Source organism: Diachasma alloeum, unplaced genomic scaffold (genome assembly GCF_001412515.2).
Source record: "Diachasma alloeum isolate Michigan unplaced genomic scaffold, Dall2.0 Dall_scaffold_00443, whole genome shotgun sequence".
Lineage (NCBI taxonomy): Eukaryota > Metazoa > Arthropoda > Insecta > Hymenoptera > Braconidae > Diachasma > Diachasma alloeum.
Window position 1 is genome coordinate 410,250 of NW_021680582.1, and position 21,430 is coordinate 431,679.

General features: G+C 37.0%; 3 protein-coding genes across 6 annotated transcripts in view; 1 reads left to right on the forward strand and 2 right to left on the reverse strand.

The window, feature by feature from the left end:
• Positions 1–6,662, reverse strand: part of LOC107042356 (C-terminal-binding protein) — a 14,759-nt gene extending 8,097 nt beyond the window's left edge. For 3 of the 4 annotated variants that reach the window (XM_015263383.2, XM_015263382.2, XM_015263376.2), the window contains exon 1: positions 6,032–6,662. The gene's annotated coding sequence lies outside the window, so the exon portion shown is untranslated. The remainder of the gene's footprint in view (positions 1–6,031) is intronic. The other variant, XM_015263381.2, reaches the window with a different exon arrangement.
• Positions 6,663–7,385: 723 nt separating this feature from the next.
• LOC107042375 (E3 ubiquitin-protein transferase MAEA) lies at positions 7,386–10,509 on the forward strand. The gene is made up of 5 exons (XM_015263413.2): positions 7,386–7,835; positions 8,373–8,872; positions 9,227–9,454; positions 9,588–9,897; positions 10,112–10,509. Exons 1-5 carry the CDS (start codon positions 7,797–7,799, stop codon positions 10,211–10,213), a joined length of 1,179 nt encoding a protein of 392 aa, XP_015118899.1. The 5' UTR covers positions 7,386–7,796; the 3' UTR covers positions 10,214–10,509.
• On the reverse strand, positions 10,365–20,440 carry LOC107042374 (equilibrative nucleoside transporter 1). Its single transcript, XM_015263412.1, has 10 exons — positions 19,946–20,440; positions 18,155–18,275; positions 16,713–16,794; positions 16,427–16,572; positions 16,198–16,343; positions 13,922–14,007; positions 13,707–13,853; positions 13,212–13,502; positions 12,793–13,001; positions 10,365–12,709 (listed from the first exon to the last, which is right to left on the reverse strand). Exons 1-10 carry the CDS (start codon positions 20,037–20,039, stop codon positions 12,583–12,585), a joined length of 1,449 nt encoding a protein of 482 aa, XP_015118898.1. The 5' UTR covers positions 20,040–20,440; the 3' UTR covers positions 10,365–12,582.
• Positions 20,441–21,430: the final 990 nt, after the last annotated feature.

Below are 21,430 nucleotides of genomic sequence, written 5' to 3' on the forward strand. Positions count from 1 at the left end.
GGAGAGAGGAAGGTCTCGATACTAACGCAGAGTGTGCAAACCCAAGCACTTTGACTCGGGGCACATGTTGTGCCAACTCAGGGAAAATCCAAGCGACTTCAGTATCATCGAGAATATATGACATGCCCTTCGTTCACTCTCCCAACGGCTGCCACTCAATGTGATTAAGCTTGCTTCGCTGACATGTCGGAAGTGTGTCAATCTCGAATGCCATGAATATAAATGTTTATGCGGGGCTTTTTTTTTACTTCTGGTAGATTTTTTTTGAAAATAAGGAATAGGTGCACTGGAATTGTCAATGGGAGAATTTTAATGCAATTTAAGATCACTATTTCAATGCAGAATAGGATAATTGGGGGTTTCATGTTAGATTTATTACGGATGTTTAAATGGCATCTGGAGTTTTCAAATTCATTGGCAAATTGTTGCTCAATTTTCAAATTATTTATTCATTTTCATTATCATGTAGACTTGTAAATTATAATTTCCCTGAATATTTCAGAATTCGACAGATTTTTCAATAACAAAATACATGAAAATTTTGTGTGAATGAGATTGTTAAAAATTTCAAGATTTTTTACGTGAAATTTCAGGAGAGTTTTCAATGGATTGAAAATGCAGGAAAATTGTTGTTTGAATTTTCTAATTATTAGATAATTTTCATTATCATGTGGACCTGTAAATTACAATTCCCCTGAATATTTCAGAATTCGACAGATTTTTCAATAATATAATACATGAAAATTTTGTGTGAATGAGATTGTTAAAAACTTCAATATTTTTTACTTGAAATTCCAGGAGAGTTTTCAATGGATTGAAAATGCAGGAAAATTGTTGTTTGAATTTTCTAATTATTAGATAATTTTCATTATCATGTGGTCCTGTAAATTACAATTCCCCTGAATATTTCAGAATTCCACAGATTTTTCAATAACAAAATACATGAAAATTTTGTGTGAATGAGATTGTTAAAAATTTCAAGATTTTTTACGTGAAATTTCAGGAGAGTTTTCAATGGATTGAAAATGCAGGAAAATTGTTGTTTGAATTTTCTAATTATTAGATAATTTTCATTATCATATGGACCTGTAAATTACAATTCCCCTGAATACTTCAGAATTCGACAGATTTTTCCATAACAAAATACATGAAAATTTTGTGTCAATGAGATTGTTAAAAACTTCAATATTTTTTACTTGAAATTCCAGGAGAGTTTTCAATGGATTGAAAATGCAGGAAAATTATTACTTAAATTTTCAAATTATTTAATCATTTTCATGTGGACTTGAATACAAAATACAAAATGCATGAAAATTTCGTGTGAATGAGTGATGACTAAAAATTTCAAGATTTTTACTTGAAATTTCCTGCGTAATTTTCCAACAGTGCACCGAATGACTTGTCCTCTCTCGAGGAAAGGAAATTCCGAAAAAAATTTGATACCAAAGTTTGAGACCCTTTTCAAATGTCAAACTTTCGGGGTTTAATTTTATCCTCAAACTTAATCTCAGTGTGCTGCTGAGTTTTTCCGGGGCCGAGGGGGAGAGGCAGTAAGAGAGGGCAAAGTTATCCAATTATTGTCTAACCAGCGGGCAACTTTGCCCCGCCGAGCTCTCGAACCGTCCCGAGGACCCGGGCGGGAAGGGGCTCGCGAAAACACCCGCGGATAAAGTTCCCCTGCGGTTGTCAATGTGTCATTTATACATGTGCCAAGACACTCGCGATACGATCGGCATTTTTATTTCTCCAATTAATTCCTCAAAACAGAGGGACGGGAGAATCATGAGGAAGAGGTTAACGGAGAATACAACGGTCTGAGGGCCAGGGGATGAGGACAAGTTAACGTTCAAGGAAAAAGGGTAGCGACTACTTAAAGTTTGCGGAAAGTTTGAGTTGGAGCAAAGTTAACTCAGTTAAGTTTCTCTCTCCCTCATTCTCGAGTGAAACGAAACTTCCCTACTTCACCGAGGGTTTAGTTTCTCTGTCTCTCGTGTCTCCCATCTCTCCACCGTCTCTCATCGCCACTCGAAATCTAACATAACTCATTACAGTTGCAATAATTTCCTCTTCACGCTTGAATAAAAGAATAGGGAGATTAAAAAATTTACAACAACTGGGCACGTGCACTCGTGTTTATGGAAAGTTTTCGTTTGAATAGGAAGAGAATGCTTGTTACGGCGCGGGGGAAGGGGACTTTTTGTCGGAGGGGAAGTTTAGGCGGTTTGTTCCGAGGAGGAGGGTAGGACGGGGGTATTTTCTCGCTTTGGAATGGCATCTTGACTCGGTAGTTGTTATATAGTTGAGTGGTGGCAAGCGATGGCCGGCCCCCGATCGATGTCCCGGCAACTTCCCACCCTCTCTCTCTCTCTCACGCTCTCTCTCTCTCGCTCTCAGTTTTACCTCCACTCCGGCGCTCGCGGCGGCGTCCTATGCCCCCTCCCACCCCCCGCATCGCACTCGTCCTTCTGCCCTTCACCATCAAAACCTCTTGGGCTCTTCATCGCCTCTTGCACTGACTCGACAATCCCAAAGACTGGTTAAGTCCCTACGCGGCTCTGTTTACGGTGGACCGAAATCATGAAAAATGGTCATTCATTCCAATTTAGCATTTTGGGACTGTTGAAAAATTTTGACTGAAATTTGCATTATATTTTAATTGGGAATTCGGATGGATTTCTGATGAATTATTTGAAAATTCAACGTAATTTGGTACTGAATATTCATGTTCTCGTTGAAAATTCATGTCAATCGGGGAATTGCCGTCTTCCTGCTGCTCAAAAATGCGAAATTTCATTGAACTTCCGGTGAAAGTTCTGTTTAAATGGAGTTGAACGTATCTCTACTGAATATTACTAGTTCATTTTCTTTTTCTAATAGTAGTGGGATGAGATTAATGATTTAAGCATTTAATTTTTTTTATTAAACATTTGGTAATTATTTCATTGCTTAAGCCCTGAATGCTTGATTTCATCCGTTATTTTCAATCGTTGGGAATCATTTTTTCAATTTGAAAAATTATAAAGAATTTTTTAGGTGAATTCGCAAAACATTGGAAAATTCAACTTTCTCATGAATTTATTCATGTAAATTTTTAGCCCTCACTTATGCTAGCGAATATTCCGCTAGATCCAACTTAATTAATTTACAAGCAATCGAGTGCACCAGAAATCCACTTCGAAAGCTTAAACAATTGTTTATAATTCTCGAGATTAATTCATAAAAAAATGTTTCAAAGAGCAATTGTTTTCTAAATTCAAGGCTTTTTTCATTCGAGCTTCGCTAATCCGAAAGAAATGATTGATGAAGTAATGCCAAAGTAGCAATTATTGACGATTACAACCTTTTTTCACAAATAATTCACAAACAATCAATCCTGTCCTAAAAAAATTCCTCGAACACTCAGAATGTCATCAAAAATCAATTTTACGGTTTAAATTAGCCATTCCCATTATTTATTCCTTTATTGACATCGTCAACTGCCTCGGCAAATCGCATAAACATGAATAGCAGTGATTTTCGTTTAGTTTTACTGTCCGTCCTCACCCGAAGAAAGCGTTTTCTTCGTATTACCTCAGGTCAGTTATACGATGCCTTAGCATAAAGTGGGAATAGATAAAACCCGAGGGGGAAACAAATACCGTATGAAACATGCACGCACTTGTGCTGGAATTGTCGGTGGAGGGGGACAAGTGAAAGAGACACAAAGGTAAATTGGCGGAGGAGCGGGAGGGGAATGAGGGAAACGAGTCGTCGAGGCGTCGAATTCAGCGGGTGGGGAGGGGAATCGAAGAGCAGTCACGAGTACAGGCTTGCGATAGTGTTGGTGCCTGGTGGAAAGGAACTGTTTCGTACTGGGGAAGGGGGCGGAGGAGGAGGTGGAGGGCACCTGTTACAACTTTCAAGTCCAAACGACTTGTCCCGAGAAGTCTCACAATCACCAATCCCTCTTCATTTTCTTCCTGCCTACTAGGTTTTTTTTATTGACTTTCTTCTGTCCCCATGCTGTACAGATTTATTTACGAGAGAGTAATACTCCGCTTTATTGGGATAATTAAGCGTACGATGAAGTGATGAAGCATAATTTAGGAGAGAAGCGGTAAAATGGTTCAAGTTAATTTTGACTATTGGTCAGTTTTCCCGAAAAATCCTAAACATTTTCAGCATGTTTAATTTCCACCGAAATTCCGGGAAATTCTGTCACTGAAAAATGAAATATTCCATTAATTTTCTCTTCGAATGATCTGAAAATCATTGAAATACTTGATTTTTCAGGGCAATTATTCCGTGAAAATTCATGTCATTTTGTTTCAGAATATTCACGTTCCCTTCAAAATTCAATAAAGCTGGGGAATTTCCGTCCCACTGCCACTGAAAACTCATGAATTTCCTTGAATTCTACCTGAAACTTGAAACTTCGCACAATTTTTCCCCTAAATCGGATTCAATGTCACTCTCCCGAGAACGACTACCTCATTTTCCCCGAAACTTGGAAAAATTTCTACCAGTGTAGCTCTGAATCCAAGGAAGATGGCAAAATTTTGTCACGACCTTTTTGTGGCCCTCAATTTCCTCCATAAAAAAAGTTACCACGAAAATTACGGCATCTCCCTCGCTTCGCCCCTGAATTGTCCATAAATATTATAAAATTTCTCAATCGCCAGTGGAATTTCTCTCGCTCGATCGAATTATTATGATGCAGTTAATTTGCATTATCAGCGAAAAATCAATAAGAATTGTTGCATTTCTCAAGGGGGAGGGGGTAATACGGGTCACAGCATAAAGCTGAATAAGCGCATCTCCAATCACTCGTGAGTTGAGCCTTTCAACAAATTACGTAAGTCCTGAGGAGCGAGCACTCGTTTTGAATGCTAAAGGCAATTTCAGCCGATACCACACACATGTGTGTCGTGACACTCGTGCATGCTTTTATTTTTCATGCGTAATATGGGAATCATGTTGAGCGAGTGGAGGTTTGTAGAACCGGGTGGCTGGGCGCGGAACGACGCACGCGAGCTGCGGAATGATATAAAAAAATGTCGAGGGGGGGGGGAGAGATTCAATGAAGAGTAAACCGCGACATTGAGGCTAACGCGGGGCGAGGGGCCGAGGGGGGAGGGAGCGAATGAGAGATTGATGGGGGGAGCTGTTGGGGATCGTTTATTCGAGGTAAATTTGGGCGAAAGTTGCGTAAATATCGTATTCATTATATTTGCCGTTGAAATCAGGTCACCGATGGAGTCATTTCAATCTCCAACTTGTGAAGTTTGGATTTGATGAGTTGCGAGGAAGGGCCCGTTGTGCATTCAGTGGAATGACCCCTGACCTTTTAATCCTCCTCAATGTGTCCCGTTATCCCCTGCATTCGTCTTTTTTTTCGCGGCAGAGTTCTCTCGGTGAGGGAACTTTCTCGTTATTTACGATTGTTCATTCATTCTCTCGTAAATGAGAAACCAATTATGCGGGTTTCCCCCCCCCCCCTTAAATTTACATCTAAAACATTTTTATCGTTTCATTTCGTTCTCGAAGGCTCCCAGACATTCTCACTCGATTGAGCGTCAACTCGAATCGAGATGAATTACTAGACCAGAAATGAGTCACGACACGGAGGCTTTGGATCTCGGCATCCTTTTAATTCACCAAGTGTCAACCGCCATTATTTTCTCCCCATCGCATGCACCCACGTTACGCCTCGTCCCCGGCCCCCAACCCCTCAGTGGCGTTGTTGAAAAACCTCATGAACTCGTGAACTTGAAAATTACCCCGAAAAATCCAATCCTGTTGATGAAAGTGGGCGCGCGCGCCGTTAGCACGCGTGTGCACATGCAGCCACGCATTATTCTGCGTATGCATCGTGGCGTTGTCGAGCCGCGTGGAATTCACGAACAACGGGTTAACGCATTGCCTCCCCCCTCCCCCGCCTCGTCGACGACCCGTGAAAGCAGTGAAAATAATAAAAACGCGAGTCCCTCGTCGTCCGGACGCACCGGCACAGCACGCCGGAGAATAATCTCTAATATTAATGCCAACTAACCTGTCGGAGACCCACAGCAAATCTTCGATTAATCCACCGTTGACGTCTTATCAATTGGCGGTTTATTTTTATCGATTGTAATTGCGCTCTCGTCGAACTTCAATCCCTCATGCAGCACTTCCCCCCACTATTTTTTTTTCGTTAATTCACTTGTATTTTGAGCACTAATTGTTAAATACTTGTTGTTACCCCCCCACCGGTGGATCCACCGATTTTTTTTTCTTGTCACTGGGGGTATTCTCGGCACAATTAATAACTGGATCTCGCACAGGAGACGGAGTTAACGAACGCCAAAGTCTCGGGGGGGAAACAACGATTTATGGGTTTTTTGATTTATTATTATCAACAACTTTTTTGGTCGTTTTAATTGGTGGGTTCAGGTGTTTGGGGAAACAATCAGAGTGGGCCCTCGGGTGTTCTAGGATTAACCCACCATCTACGGAATCCGATGCACATTTGTTGGAAAAACTGGGATTTGTGAGTTATTGGGGGGAAGTGGGCGATTGTCTCGGTGAGTTTTACGGGCTTTCGATTTTTTAATATTCGGGGATTGTTGTGTTAACTGATGCTTCGCGATGCTCACTACCTCACTGGAGGAAAATGGCGGCCCCCGGACGCCCCGAGTGACTCGCGCGCGCCACCGACATTGCACGGGGGCGGACGACTAATGCCGAGGGGGGAATTTTCTGATTTTTTTATTTTTGGGGGTTTTGGGACGGTTTTGGGGGGTTTTATGGGTTCGGGGGTTATTTTAGCGCGGGAGAGGTCGGAAACTCGCGGGATTCGGGGGTTTCAGAGACGAATGACGGGATGTGGTCAACGGAATTGACCAATGGGGGAGGCTTCGGCGGGCGCGTAGAGCCCGGCAAATTTTGAATACTTCATGACGAGTTTTTTATTCCGAAGTTTTGGTTTGGTGAGGATTCCGAAGACTGTGAATATTTTAATGAATGGGGAATTATGAGGAAATTTTTAAGATAATTATCCATTTTTTAAATTTCGGGCGATTTTTTGAAAACTATTTTATGAAATTAAAAATTTATTTATTTGTAGAATTTATTAATTTGCAGAAATTTCCTGAAATTGAAATGAAATAGTTATTTGACATTCCGTTTGAATGGAACGGAAAATGAAACACGAATTTTTCCATTTTCCTAAAGTTTCGAATATCATTTTTTCGATTCGAACAATTCAAATATTTGTGATGTTCAATAACTCCATTTAATTTATTTTAATTTATAATTAATTTAATTCAATTTATTTAGAAATAATTACTCGTGAATATTTCAAACAGGCAGTATTTCGCCGAGCTCTCGATTTGCGACACGAGTTTCTGCGGAGATCCTAACCTCAGACATCGAGTGAACACACACTCACATCCCCTTTGTGTGAACATTCTCTTATACACAGACACGGTGAAGAGCTGTTCTGGGCTATTGGTGAAGTTCGAGGCAGCTCGGATGTTGTGTGTGCATGAGTTAAAGGTCCGTGGGTTCAGTTCCACGCAGTTGCTGAGTTAAAACGTTCTACATCCCCGAAATAACGTTTTTCACTTCTTTGTTCGATCTCTTTCATCTCATATCAATCCAGTTCTCATAATTTCAATGATTTTAATCAAGATGACGAGGAATTCTGGGGTTTGGAGCGTTTAACAACGACGAAATAGAGGAGAAAGGAAAACAAAGAGTGGGGGTGATAATTTTTTTTTCTTTCTGCTTATCGACGAAGTATTTTCTCGTGATTAGGCTCGTAGCTGTCATCGAAAATGTCGGACATTAAGAGCATGGAACATCCCACTCTCAAGGTAATTATGATTAATTCATCATTCACACGTATGAGAACAAAATGGAAAATTAAATCAATAACGATCGGGGAAAAGTGATGTCGAATGAACCTGTTTAAATCGTCAGTATTTTTCTTACCAAATGTGGCACGATTTATGCTAATCAGGTCTCATTTTGGACTCCGAAAAAATATTTTTAAAAAGAAAAAAAAACGTTCAATTTCACTCTATCAATCGTGATTTATTGACGATTAACGGCAGTCCGTTTTGCCCCACTCCCCTGTGAATATTCCGTCATTGAACAATCAGTTGATATATTAATAGGGGAATGTGGAGTAAGACAGTCGACCATCAATCATCAATTCTCCTGACCAGGCGATACGATTCCCATAAATCAGCTTTCATTTTGAAGTCCGAAAAAAAATCTTCAAAATGAAAAAAAAATCTTTCAATTTCACTCTGCCAGTCTCGGCTTATAAACGATTGAATACGCCCAATGAATTCCCATCATCCCTAATTAATTCTCAATCATCAATTCATCATTTGATGATTATTCAGGTGCCATACGAACTCCTGAACAAAAAATTCCGTTCAACCCAAAAAGTCCTGGACAGGGAGGTGTCCCACGTCCAGGCGACGGCCTCAGAGCTCGAGAAGAGCCTGACAACCGATAATGGAACGCCCGTCGAGACAGGCGAGATCACTCGCCTCCTGGGGGGCGTCGTAGCGAAGCTCCAAGTCCTCAAGCGAAAGGCTGAGGAGTCGATTTCCGAGGAGCACCAGGCCGGAATGGTCTGCAAGAGACGCCTGGATCACCTGAAGGAACACGCCAACACGACCCCCAGTGTCGTCAATCAGTGGAGGAGACAGAGGCTGGACAGAATGCTCGTGGAGTACTTCCTGAGGAAGGGCTACTACAAAACTGCTCAGAAGCTCGCTGACACCACTGAGCTCAGGGATCTCACGAATATCGATGTCTTCATGGTGTCGAGGGAGGTGGAGATATCACTGGCTAATCACGAGACCACGAGGTGTCTTGGGTGGTGCCACGATAACAGGTCTTTTTCATTTAATTTCATGAAAATGAATTTATTGAATTTTTAATTCAACGAAAATTCTGCGTAATTTGGTACTAAATATTCATGTTTTTATTTAAAATTATGTAGTACATATAAATGCAATTAATATGAAGAAAAATTTTTGAGAGCTTAAACAAATTTTCAAATGAAAGTGGAATGTAATTAATTAATTACATCCAGCATTCGTTTTTGATTGACTCATTCAGTCTTTATATTTTTTTATTAACACCTGCATTCAGATTTAATAATTGAATAAGAAATGATTAATTATTTTGAGGAGGTAGGAAATTATTCCCTGTGAAATAATTGACATTTATTTCCACACGATGACAGATCCAAGCTGAGAAAGCTGGGGAGCACCATGGAGTTCAATCTTCGAGTCCAGGAGTTTATCGAACTCGTCAGGGCCGATCGCAGGCTCGATGCTGTCAAACATGCTCGCAAGTATTTCGCTAATTACGATGACTATCAACTGCAGGAGATACAGAGCTGCATGGGGCAACTGGCATTCCCTGCTAATCCTTATTTCAGTCCTTATAAGGACCTGTTGGATGAGAAGAGGTGAACAACTGTCACGTCTCGTTATTTGTTTCGTTTATCAACTGAGGAAATGCTCAATCTTTTATTACATTATTTATTTATTTATTTATTTATTTTCTTATTGTCTTTCGTCTTATTTAATTCTTGTTGGTAGGTGGGACAGGCTTATCGAACAGTTTAGACACGAGAATTATAGGCTGTTTCAACTAGCTAGCCAGAGTGTTTTCACTGTTGCACTCCAGGCAGGATTGTCCGCTTTGAAAACACTCCAGTGCTACAGTGGACATAAGGAAGGAAAAAATGCCAGTTGTCCGGTTTGTCATGAGGCTTTGAATGAACTTGCTGCCCCTCTGCCCTTCGCACATTGCTCACAGTCTAGACTCGTTTGTAGTATCAGTGGTGAACCTTTGAATGAGTACAATCAACCCATGATGATGCCCAATGGATACGTTTATGGTGAAAAGGTATGACCATTCTATTCTTCATGTCTGTCACATGAAAAATGTTTGTTTCTATTTCGATCTTTTCTCGTTAAAAAATATAATCAATTATTAAATGAATAAAATGCAAGGAAATTCGACGAATTATTTTCAACAGTTGGATGAATCAATGGAAATAATTATTGATTAATGAAGTAAAGGAATGAATTGAATAAAAATGAATTATTGATCCATTCAGGCACTTCAGAAAATGGCCAAGGACAACAATGGTGCTGTGGTGTGTCCGAAAACCAAAGAAGTATTTCCATTCAAAAAAATCGAAAAGGTCTACGTTATGTAATGTAAAAATTCAACTATTTTCTATCCAACTTTCAGCGTTATCACCGCTTATTCTGATTAGGTTTTCCTTAGATTGTAAAACGTAATCAGACGCTTTTGTGTAATCAATGTTAAGGATAATTAAATGTGTAAGAAAGGCTAAATACATTATATATTTTCTAAAAACTGGAGTTTATTTCATGGTTTCACAATACAGGGTGATGATGTCAACGGGTTTATCATTTTTTCTTCTCGTTTATTAATCGCTCTAGGATTAGATACTATATACTTCAACAAGACTATCTCTATGACCTGTATGTGATTTTTTTTTCATCGAATTACACGATTATTCCTGTCATGTTGCTTATTTTACTTATTCAATGCTTCATTAGTCGTTAATATTAAATACTATAGGTTTTATATTCTTCTCAACGTTTGGACAAATGAGCGTTTTCAATTAAAAACAGTAATGTCCATTGGTAAAAGTCATGTATAAATTCGTAATAAAAAAATTAAAGTCTTACGTAATTTTTTAAAAATTACAATTCTATTGAAAACATTGTTTTACTGTAGTTCAATAGTCAATGTAAAATACATTGCAATGTTAATTGTGATATGCATGGGAAATGAACCTCTCGAAACTGAACGCGTTACCTCAAATGTTTTTATCAAATACAAAAATATCCCATCTATTCTATTCACCTCAGGATCAACGATTTTTTAAATTTTTTGTTTCATTCAATTCAGTAAAATCCCTTGAATTTATTGATTATTGTCGGCATTGCTTCATACGAGGATTGTCCACTTATTTATTCATATCATTCTAGCAATTCGGATAATGCGAAGACGAGTTTAAAGAGGTTTTTTCTTTATGTTTAATTAGTTTATCTAGTGAAAAGGAGAAATTCGTGAAGTTTAATATAGTTTTACTCGAATCTGTGGGTATGAGATTTACAATTGAGACGGAGGATTGCGATGACGTGAGAATATCAAACGATAAGATATTTTTTTTCATTTATTCACAGAGATATCGAGTGAATGTGCTAATGGTGTAAAAATAGAATAATCAGGATTGTAAAAACATTAACACATCGCAGAGCTTTTTGGTGAGACTCTCGCGTTAATTAGAGCAGTTTTTTGTACGTCAATGAATTTAACAGAGATCTGTTAGTAAAAGTATACAGTGAATACACAAAAATCCATTAAAAACATTATTACACTTGTGGATAATAAAATGAAAACTTCATTTAAACCACTTTATTAAACTGATTGAGTTAATCAATCAATAGCCTTTAGCCTTTTGCTCGTTAATATCTCGTTGCACACAAGTGCCCATAAAATCTAAATTAAATAAGACAAACGCACTGAAAAGTACGAACAATACATATAAAAAAGAACAACCTCAAGAGAAAAGGAGCTACAACAATCGGTGGTTTGAAGAAAACAAGTCTAGTCGTTTAAGTTAATAATTACAATTATCGTCAATTAGTCAATCAATCAACTCTTAATCACTAAATATATTCAATGTTTCTGCAACTATGAGAATGTGCTTCAATTCAAGCGGCTCTCACATTCAATTACTCATGTTTAACGTTTTTTTTGTGTATCATTTCCTCTGGTTTTTGTAAATTATTTAAGGCGGTTTGGTCCGATCTTACGTTGGAACGGGTGGGCATACCGCATGTAAAATGGCAAGCAGTTATTCACCCCATGCTCTGCCACTCGAAAAATACGGTATTCAAAGGCATAATTGGTAGGAAAAACATGGCGTATAATCACTACTGAGCAAAGCCGACGCAGACACACACACTTTTCAAATCATAACGATTTTTTTCCCTGAAGAATCATCCTCATTGAGAGCAAAATTACCTCTAAGAGAAATAATTTTAAAGAAAAATGTCAAAGAATTATTCTCGAGGTAATTCAATAATTACCAAGATGTCATGACTCGACTTCTTATTTCCAGAACTGGGCACTATTCGATTTCGATCAATTAAATAGCATTTATTTATTTGTTTTTTTGAAATTATCGTTTCTGTTAAAATTTGTTTTTATTAAAAAAAATATTTCGAATAAAATGAAGTGAATTTAGGAAAATTCGATGTATGATTTCAAATAGTGTTTTTCCCAGCTCTGCTCACTCGCCACTTTAATCATCTTATAATTCTGTAGTAACAAAAATAGAAAAAATCATCCAACAATGTATGTTTGCACGTGTGCATGTCCCACGAATAATAAATCCTCAATAGTAAAACAGATATCTCCCTTATTTTCTCTCTTCCGTGTCAAGTCTCAATGATTGCTATTAAAATTCTCAACGCGAGGGAAAAAATTCATGTTACCATACTATAAATATTTCTCGAGTTAACATTAATTATCCCAATAGACTCATTACCACGTGATATTATTAACGATGAACGGCATTACATTGGAAGACAGTACACCGAAGAAGATGCCTGTTATGAGGGCAGCAGCAGCGAACATACCTGCTGTCGAGGCATGCCGTGGATCAACCTCTCTAAAAGTTTAAAAATATCGATGAATAAATCAAGTTATTTTTTTCGTCTCTTGTGACGTAACGGGGAATTATTATGGACTTACGTGGGGCAATACATCATGCCGAGAGATGATAAGTAGCCACTGCTGAGGCCCATGGTAATACCAATGGCCAGGTAGACCCAGTCATTCTGTATCAGAACAGGTAAAGCTCTCACCGAGAAGTCCTCACCCACGTGGTAGTTGCAGAATAAAAATAGGGGGATGAATAATGCCCTGAGGACCACTGGGAAGATGAGGAATCTCTTGCTGGGCTGAAATGATAACAATCGAAATCATTAGAATAGATTACATTTGATAACATTACAAAAATGCCAATGGAAAAAATTTATTTCAATAAATAATGGTAAATTTATGTGAAATTACTTCTCGATTTTTAAATGTAAAATTTAATCATAATTTATTGAATTATTTGTCAAGGGTTTGAATTACTTTGGGAAATGTTTAAATTTTTTGAAACATACGAATTTAACGATTGGCGCCAACAAACTCCCGATCATAGCAGTCACATTGAACGTCAGGAAACACATGATGGGAGAGTACAGATCTTTGGGAACGATGAAGTCTGCATCACTCTTCTTGATGCCTGAATGTACCGCAGGGAAGAGAGCGAGTGTCACGAAGAATATAAAGAATATGTTGAATAGCTGCACCGAGCATTCACGAATAATCTTCAAATAAGGGGGCCTGTCCTTTCGGCTGGCATCTTTCTTCTTCTCTTTGTTCGCCAGGAGCTCGTGATAACGATAAAACCTCTGGAAATAGTGAGACAATTTGATAATCAACTCTTCCCCTTTGATCGTCGGAATTCTTCAATTGTGGGTGATAATGTGAGTGCTAAAGGCTAAAAGCTAGATTATTAGTAATTTATTGATGAATAGATTTGCTCAGGTTTTTCCACTCGATTGATATGTGAGTCTTTTTAATTTTTGTCTCACTTGGGAATTTTTTGTACTCACGTTGATTGGAAGAGCGAAATACGTGTCAAAACACGCCAGGATGATGAACAATGCAGCGATGAAATAGTATATTGCTGCTGTGCGTAGGTTCGGTGTTATCACTTGTGTGAGAATATTGATGACTGCTGTCAGCGTCCCACTGATATTCTGCAATTTTATTCTCATTTAGTACATCGATTCTTATCTCAACGAATCATGAAGATTATTTCCATTACCGAGCCGAGGACAATAGCCCCTGTATATTTCCCGGGTAATTTCGCCCCCAATCCGAAGACGGAGTTTTGATAAATTCCGTTTGCAGCTGGAAGTCAAGAGAAATGCATTATGCATGGTTTCTGGAATTCGCATTGTTTTTATGAGGTCATTGGAGAGGCATAACGCTTGATTGGGATAACCATTATAAGAATGAGTAATTGCGAGGAGAATATCGACAATTTTTTTCACATCGTGAAGTTTTATGCAAAAATCCTCAATATTTATGTTGACGTATTGTTTCATAAAAAAAGAGTTGATATTTTTTCGTTGACTCAAAATTTAAAATAATTACGGGAACCATTGTTATTCAGAAAAATGCAAGTGAATTATTTCTGGGATTTACTGAAAAGCTTGATTGAAATATTCATAATAAGAATGAGTTATTCTACGAGAAAAATATCAAAAAGAATTTTTTTACATTATGAAAACAAAAATTATTGAGGTAATTTAAAATTCACGTTGACTTATTCTTTAAAATAACAATAAAAATTATTTTCATCCAGAGAAATGCAATTGGATCATCATTTCGGGGATTTATATCATGAGGTAATTAAAGAGTCATGAAACTTGATTAGTGTTCATGAGAATGAATAACTTATGAGAAAACTATCAAAAAGAATTTTTTTGCATCATGACATTGAAAAAAAAATTATGGAGTGAATTAAATATTCCCGTTGACTTACTATTTAAAATAACAACAGAAACCATTGTCATCCAGAAAAATGCAATGGGAAATCCCGAAGTATCAGCCATAGCCATAATGAAAAAAGAGTTGATATTTTTTCGTTGACTCAAAATTTAAAATAATTGCGGGAACCATTGTTATTCAGAAAAATGCAAGTGAATTATTTCTGGGATTTACTGAAAAGCTTGATTGAAATATTCATAATAAGAATGAGTTATTCTACGAGAAAAATATCAAAAAGAATTTTTTTACATTATGAAAACAAAAATTATTGAGGTAATTTAAAATTCACGTTGACTTATTCTTTAAAATAACAATAAAAATTATTTTCATCCAGAGAAATGCAATTGGATCATCATTTCTGGGATTCATATCATGAGGTAATTAAAGAGTCATGAGACTTGATTAGAGTGTTCATGAGAATGAATAACTTATGAGAAAACTATCGAATTTTTTTGCATCATGACATTGAAAAAAAAAATTATGGAGTGAATTAAATATTCCCGTTGACTTACTATTTAAAATAACAACAGAAACCATTGTCATCCAGAAAAATGCAATGGGAAATCCCGAAGTATCAGCCATAGCCATAATGAAAAAAGAGTTGATATTTTTTCGTTGACTCAAAATTTAAAATAATTACGGGAACCATTGTTATTCAGAAAAATGCAAGTGAATTATTTCTGGGATTTACTGAAAAGCTTGATTGAAATATTCATAATAAGAATGAGTTATTCTACGAGAAAAATATCAAAAAGAATTTTTTTACATTATGAAAACAAAAATTATTGAGGTAATTTAAAATTCACGTTGACTTATTCTTTAAAATAACAATAAAAATTATTTTCATCCAGAGAAATGCAATTGGATCATCATTTCGGGGATTTATATCATGAGGTAATTAAAGAGTCATGAAACTTGATTAGTGTTCATGAGAATGAATAACTTATGAGAAAACTATCAAAAAGAATTTTTTTGCATCATGACATTGAAAAAAAAATTATGGAGTGAATTAAATATTCCCGTTGACTTACTATTTAAAATAACAACAGAAACCATTGTCATCCAGAAAAATGCAATGGGAAATCCCGAAGTATCAGCCATAGCCATAATGAAAAAAGAGTTGATATTTTTTCGTTGACTCAAAATTTAAAATAATTACGGGAACCATTGTTATTCAGAAAAATGCAAGTGAATTATTTCTGGGATTTACTGAAAAGCTTGATTGAAATATTCATAATAAGAATGAGTTATTCTACGAGAAAAATATCAAAAAGAATTTTTTTACATTATGAAAACAAAAATTATTGAGGTAATTTAAAATTCACGTTGACTTATTCTTTAAAATAACAATAAAAATTATTTTCATCCAGAGAAATGCAATTGGATCATCATTTCTGGGATTCATATCATGAGGTAATTAAAGAGTCATGAGACTTGATTAGAGTGTTCATGAGAATGAATAACTTATGAGAAAACTATCGAATTTTTTTGCATCATGACATTGAAAAAAAAAATTATGGAGTGAATTAAATATTCCCGTTGACTTACTATTTAAAATAACAACAGAAACCATTGTCATCCAGAAAAATGCAATGGGAAATCCCGAAGTATCAGCCATAGCCATAATGACCGTAAACACAAAAATGACAGCTTGAATGGTGAGTCCCCACACGATTCTCGTCGTCATACTTCCACTGAAAATATTAACATTAGAAAAGAGATGCTGAATGTCACGATATTTTATATCTTCATCTGACTGCACTGCGAGAGTATTCACCTGAGCGGAATGAATACGTTGACCCAATTGAATAATAAATTAGGTATTTGAGCAGCAAAACTGACGCTTCCCACGTACATGTTTCCATAGTAAGTAATGTTTGGATCTCCAGTGTAATTCGCCGAGAGTTTATACTTCTGGAAGTACTGTAATAACGTGCAAATCCCCCATTAGGCATTGCTGATGTCTTGAATTACGCAGATATGACGTGTAGAGCAAGCTACGTCAATTAATTGACACGTCGCCGGGAGTATCAAATGTATTAATTGTTATCTGAGTCACTTACCCCCTCGGCTGTGATAAACATGTTCCAAGGCATCAGCGCACCTATACCGTGCAGCAGCATTATGAAATACACGATGTTTAGTCTGGAAGGAATTGAGGAACATTTAATTTTTTCGATCCTCCATTTATCTCGAAAATGAATTTCGACTATTGGTGAGTTTTCAATAGATATCTCGGAATCTGAGGCAGATAGCAAAATTTTTATTATAACCATTTTTGTAGCTCTCAATTCTCTCTACAAAAAAGGTCAAACAAAAATTTCGCTACCTGCTGTACATTCGGAGATTTTTCTCGAGAACTCAAATGAGAGTCGACTTGGATCATTTTCATTCGCCACTGAAATGTCAAAGATCTTTCTTGTCGCTGAGGAAATTCCCTACAAAATTGTCTGTCAGTGATTCCTCCTAGAGCCAATCATTAACGAGATAATTCCATCATTATGCAAATTATGGGAAGACCGGTTTACTACTTCCCCGTTGACTGTAGTGAATTCATTAGGCTTTATCTGTGATCTTCGCAATTTAGTGCCACAGATCGAGCAGGTAAATCACGATTTATTGCAGCCGTTAGGTCACTCGTTTGACCGTGGCCTTCGAGGAAATTGAATCATTAGGGAAGTAGGGGAATGAACGTGAATCGATTAACCATTGGTGAAATTTTTTAAAGGACCTTTGTCATGGAGCTTAATGGGGTCTACGAAAAGGGCTCTAATGTGATGCTTGGTATCTCTCATGGAATTCTACATATTCATTAAAAATGAAGGCTCAACCGAAGTTGATTTAATCTCCTGTTATCACTTCCATTTGGAGATTAGTCTTTGATAAATATTTTGAAATTAAGAGAGAGTGAAATTCACGTGAGCGCATTTTTCTAGGAAAAGAGATTTTATTTGAAATCTACAGAAAAGGAATTTCTGGATTCATTTTGTTTTATCACTTCCATTTAACGATTAGAGTTTGATAAATACTTTGACATTGAAAAGAGTCATTATGAGGCTTTAATTACTTGCCATGAATTTCATGATAATAATGAATACGTGAGGCTGAATTGAAGTTAATTTACGCTATTTAAACAGCTGCATTTGACCATTATCCTTCAATAAATATTAAAAAATGGGAAAGGTCTAGTGCAATTTATCTCCAAAAAAATCTCTCATGTGAATTTCGTTATCTCCCATCAACGCCGAATCGGCACTGATTTATTCTGTTTTATCACTTTCATTTGGAGATTAATCTTCGATAAATGTCTGGGAACGTGAAAGAGATACAAAAAGTGTCGCAAGGAGCTTTTTCGTTACAGATTTAACTCTCTCCTAAAAAATGCCCTCGCGTCGATTTCCCGTCTCTGAGAAACTAAATTTAAATTAACTCAGTTTACTGTTTCACATCTGAAATCTCCCCCGCATCCTCCACTAATCCAACCAATTAAATTGTTCTCTCATACCTATCCCTGGGGGGATTAAGTTCAAGATCAGCCTGATCCATCGTCACACCCTTGAAATTGAGTTCGTCGTCGGGTCGTCCAGTGCCCTCCCAACCTGGTGATAGCCTGACAGGTTCAGAGCCTACCAAAAATATATTATAAAAATTCCTCGTTTCCCATCCAATCAGGGCTTCACTCACAGTGACTTATCAACGGGCATAAATGATCTCTTTGATAATTGAAGCCGCGATATCAAATAAGCAATGTTAACTCGATTAATCAACGGTAATGGATAATAGGAATTGATGGACCAATTCAAATCAATTTAATAATTCAATCCAGACGTTTATACTCCAACACTCTACGAACACTTGTTCGTTTATGAATTCGAGTTGACAGAAGGAATTTGAAAAGCTTTGATTTTATCTTTTCGGGGAGGGGCGAGTCATGAAAATTCCATTACATTCGTACTACAAATATCGTGTATCGTATTTTTGTTGATTTAGTGAATGAAGAGTACATAAGTAAGCAGAAATTTACCGAGATTTTTCCGTGACAGAAAAGTGCTATAAGTTTTAAGTTTGCATTTCTTATCGCCTGAAAAAAGCAGGAGTAACACTAAATTAAAAAATGAATAGTAGAAAATTGAGAGGAAAATCATTTGTTAGTTTCCAAGCTGGGAAAATTAGTGGTTAAAATATTCATGATTAATTTCTACGTTGAAGTTATTGAACATCACCAATAAAATAGTATTTTTGTAGTTTAATAATAACTCATCGACTTTTCTTGATTTTTTTTCAATCTTTACTTTTTTTTCATTTTATTGTTCGAAATATATTTCATCATCAAATTTGTCAATTAAATTACGTGAGAATTTTTTTTAAAAAACCGTGAATATTCAGCGTCATTAAAATTACATTTTGCACAGAATTATTATTTCTTTTAAAACTCATTTTTCATAAATAAATAATTTAAATTGCTTAAACTTTTGGAAACCTTATGTTTTAAGCGTGAAATAGATTTCTGGTAAAATTCTGAATAAGAATAAATTTATTACGATTTTGAGGAAATGATTTTTATAGTGAAAAAGTGATTATTTATAAATAATTTATAGAAAATGCTCGTAATTTTCAAAAATTGCACTTTTTAAATTATTCCATCAATCTTTAAACTTTCTAATTTTTTTGCAAAGTTTAAATAATAAAATCATTCATGTACAAAGCCAAAGTGCTTGGACATCCTTAAACGGTGAAATAGTGAAATAATTTAGTCAATACTATTTACTTCCATTTCACAAAGACAAATAAATAACCGCTACTTGACGATTCGAAATAATAAACTCGAAATGTCTATTTCAACAGTATTTCAATGTGATTATCATAAAATAGTCCCCAGTTCTGGTTAGTGTCATGGACTCGGGCCATTAAATTCTAGAATTTCCCGCAGATGATGGCTTAACGAACCTTTTGTCTCCCACCAATCCCTCAAGAGACAACAAAACAAAAATTTACAGAACAGTTGGATCACTGATCTTGGAGAAATGATAAGATAAAGGCACTGCAAATTACCGTTTGGCAGTTGACCGAGCGGAACAAGCGTTCAGTGATGGCTGGTCCACTGATTCAATGAAAATATTTTAAAAAACGGGATTCTGGTTTCGGGTGGGCACGAGAGGAAGACAGCATCATGCACCCGAGGGGATGAGCAGTGAATATAGAACACTGGTTAGTATAGCCAAAAATTCTTGGTAGCTGCCACGAGGTCTCTCTGGACCAGCGAATGGATGAGGGAAAAATAGAAGGAGAGACTCACCCTTTGTCACAATTCGTGCTGCATTGGGGTCCTTCAGGAGTGTTTGCTCCTCCGCACCCACGCCGAACTCTTGTTTTTTATACGTCCCCGCCATTTCTCGTGATCTTGTCCCTCCGCACTTTTTATTCAACCTTCCGAGAATGAAGCCACCGGATGTGAGTGAAAAATAATCCTCGGGTCAACGCATCGCGAGCAAAGGCGATTGCTATAACGAGAGGGAAATTTCATCAAATGCATCAAATTGTCACGCGGGAAGTCTCAGTGAATCGCACGTTTTTTTTACGCGAAGCGATGCTCGTCGAACTTTTTTTTCATCGGCTGCTATTTTTTTCGGTTGTAAATACGCTGTTTGCGGGATTTATTCGGGGCTGACGTGATGATTGGAATTTTAAACCGAGACAAACTGAGAACTAGCCACTAGGGGAGACGAGAGATTACCGCGAGACGAATCATTACTCCTACTTCTTTTCCGCCTTTCCTCGGCAGTTCTCAACACCCCACCAACTTGCCGAGGTTTTTAGGTTAAAAAAGAGGGATTGGCGCATTGTGCGCACTCAGATAAACCACTCCATGCGGTAGTTTTCATGACGAAGTACTGACGGAGCGAGGCGAGACTTCACGACGGCATTTTGGGGGACTTGACGGGGGTTTCAACGGCATTTGCACGTGGGTTGGGGCGGAATGGGGTGGATTATTATTTGTTGTCAATAATGATGCGGATGTTCACTGCATTCGAGGATTTTTGAATTTAGGGATTACGTAGCGAAGCGGTAAAACGGTTTACGTCAATTTTGAGTAATTTTGATCCCCAGTTTTCGAGAAATATCTCGAAATCTAAGGGAAGTAGCACAATTTTTGTTATGACCTTTTCTATAGGGCGCGTTGAGGGCTGCAAAAAAGGTCATTATGAAAATTCCGTTATCTCCCGCAGATTTGGAGATATTCCAAGTCGACTAAAATTGAATCAAAACATTAGGTTTTAATATGAGGAAAACTTGTTATTGTTGATTAATTGTTGGAATTATCGCCGATCGTTGTGAATAAAAAATATTTTTTAATTTAATGCTACAGAATTGTATTTTAAAAATTTTTAACATAAGTTAATTTTTATCCAGTTTTAAAGTTGAGTCTATTTACTTCACTTCGCTCCGCCTTTAGATTTCACCGAAACCCTCTGAATCTGTTGGAGATAGCAGAAATGACAAGAGGACCTTTTTTGTAGCTCTCATCGCGCCCAATAAAAAAGGTTCTTTACAAAATTTCACTATCTCTCTTACTTTCCCAGATATTCACGAAAAACTGATGACTCTTCATGCCTCCACTCGCAACTTTTTGAAATGAAAATTCCCACGACTTTCTTCACCAAAAAATTTTGAAAATTCCCGTACAAAAAAATCTCACGCTTTCTCACACATCCCACACTTCAACTTCACCCCTCAGATTCAAAAAAATCCTCAGAACCTCCCCCCAATCCCCTCCAAACGG

Coding starts and splice junctions, on each gene's coding strand:
- LOC107042374 (XM_015263412.1), bottom strand. CDS start 20,039: ATGGCGGGGACGTATAAAAAACAAGAGTTCGGCGTGGGTGCGGAGGAG. Junction 13,854..13,921: donor GGGCTATTGTCCTCGGCTCG/GTAATGGAAATA, acceptor ATAAAATTGCAG/AATATCAGTGGGACGCTGAC. Junction 12,710..12,792: donor GGCATGATGTATTGCCCCAC/GTAAGTCCATAA, acceptor TTAAACTTTTAG/AGAGGTTGATCCACGGCATG.
- LOC107042375 (XM_015263413.2), top strand. CDS start 7,797: ATGTCGGACATTAAGAGCATGGAACATCCCACTCTCAAG. Junction 9,455..9,587: donor GACCTGTTGGATGAGAAGAG/GTGAACAACTGT, acceptor TCTTGTTGGTAG/GTGGGACAGGCTTATCGAAC. Junction 9,898..10,111: donor GATACGTTTATGGTGAAAAG/GTATGACCATTC, acceptor TGATCCATTCAG/GCACTTCAGAAAATGGCCAA.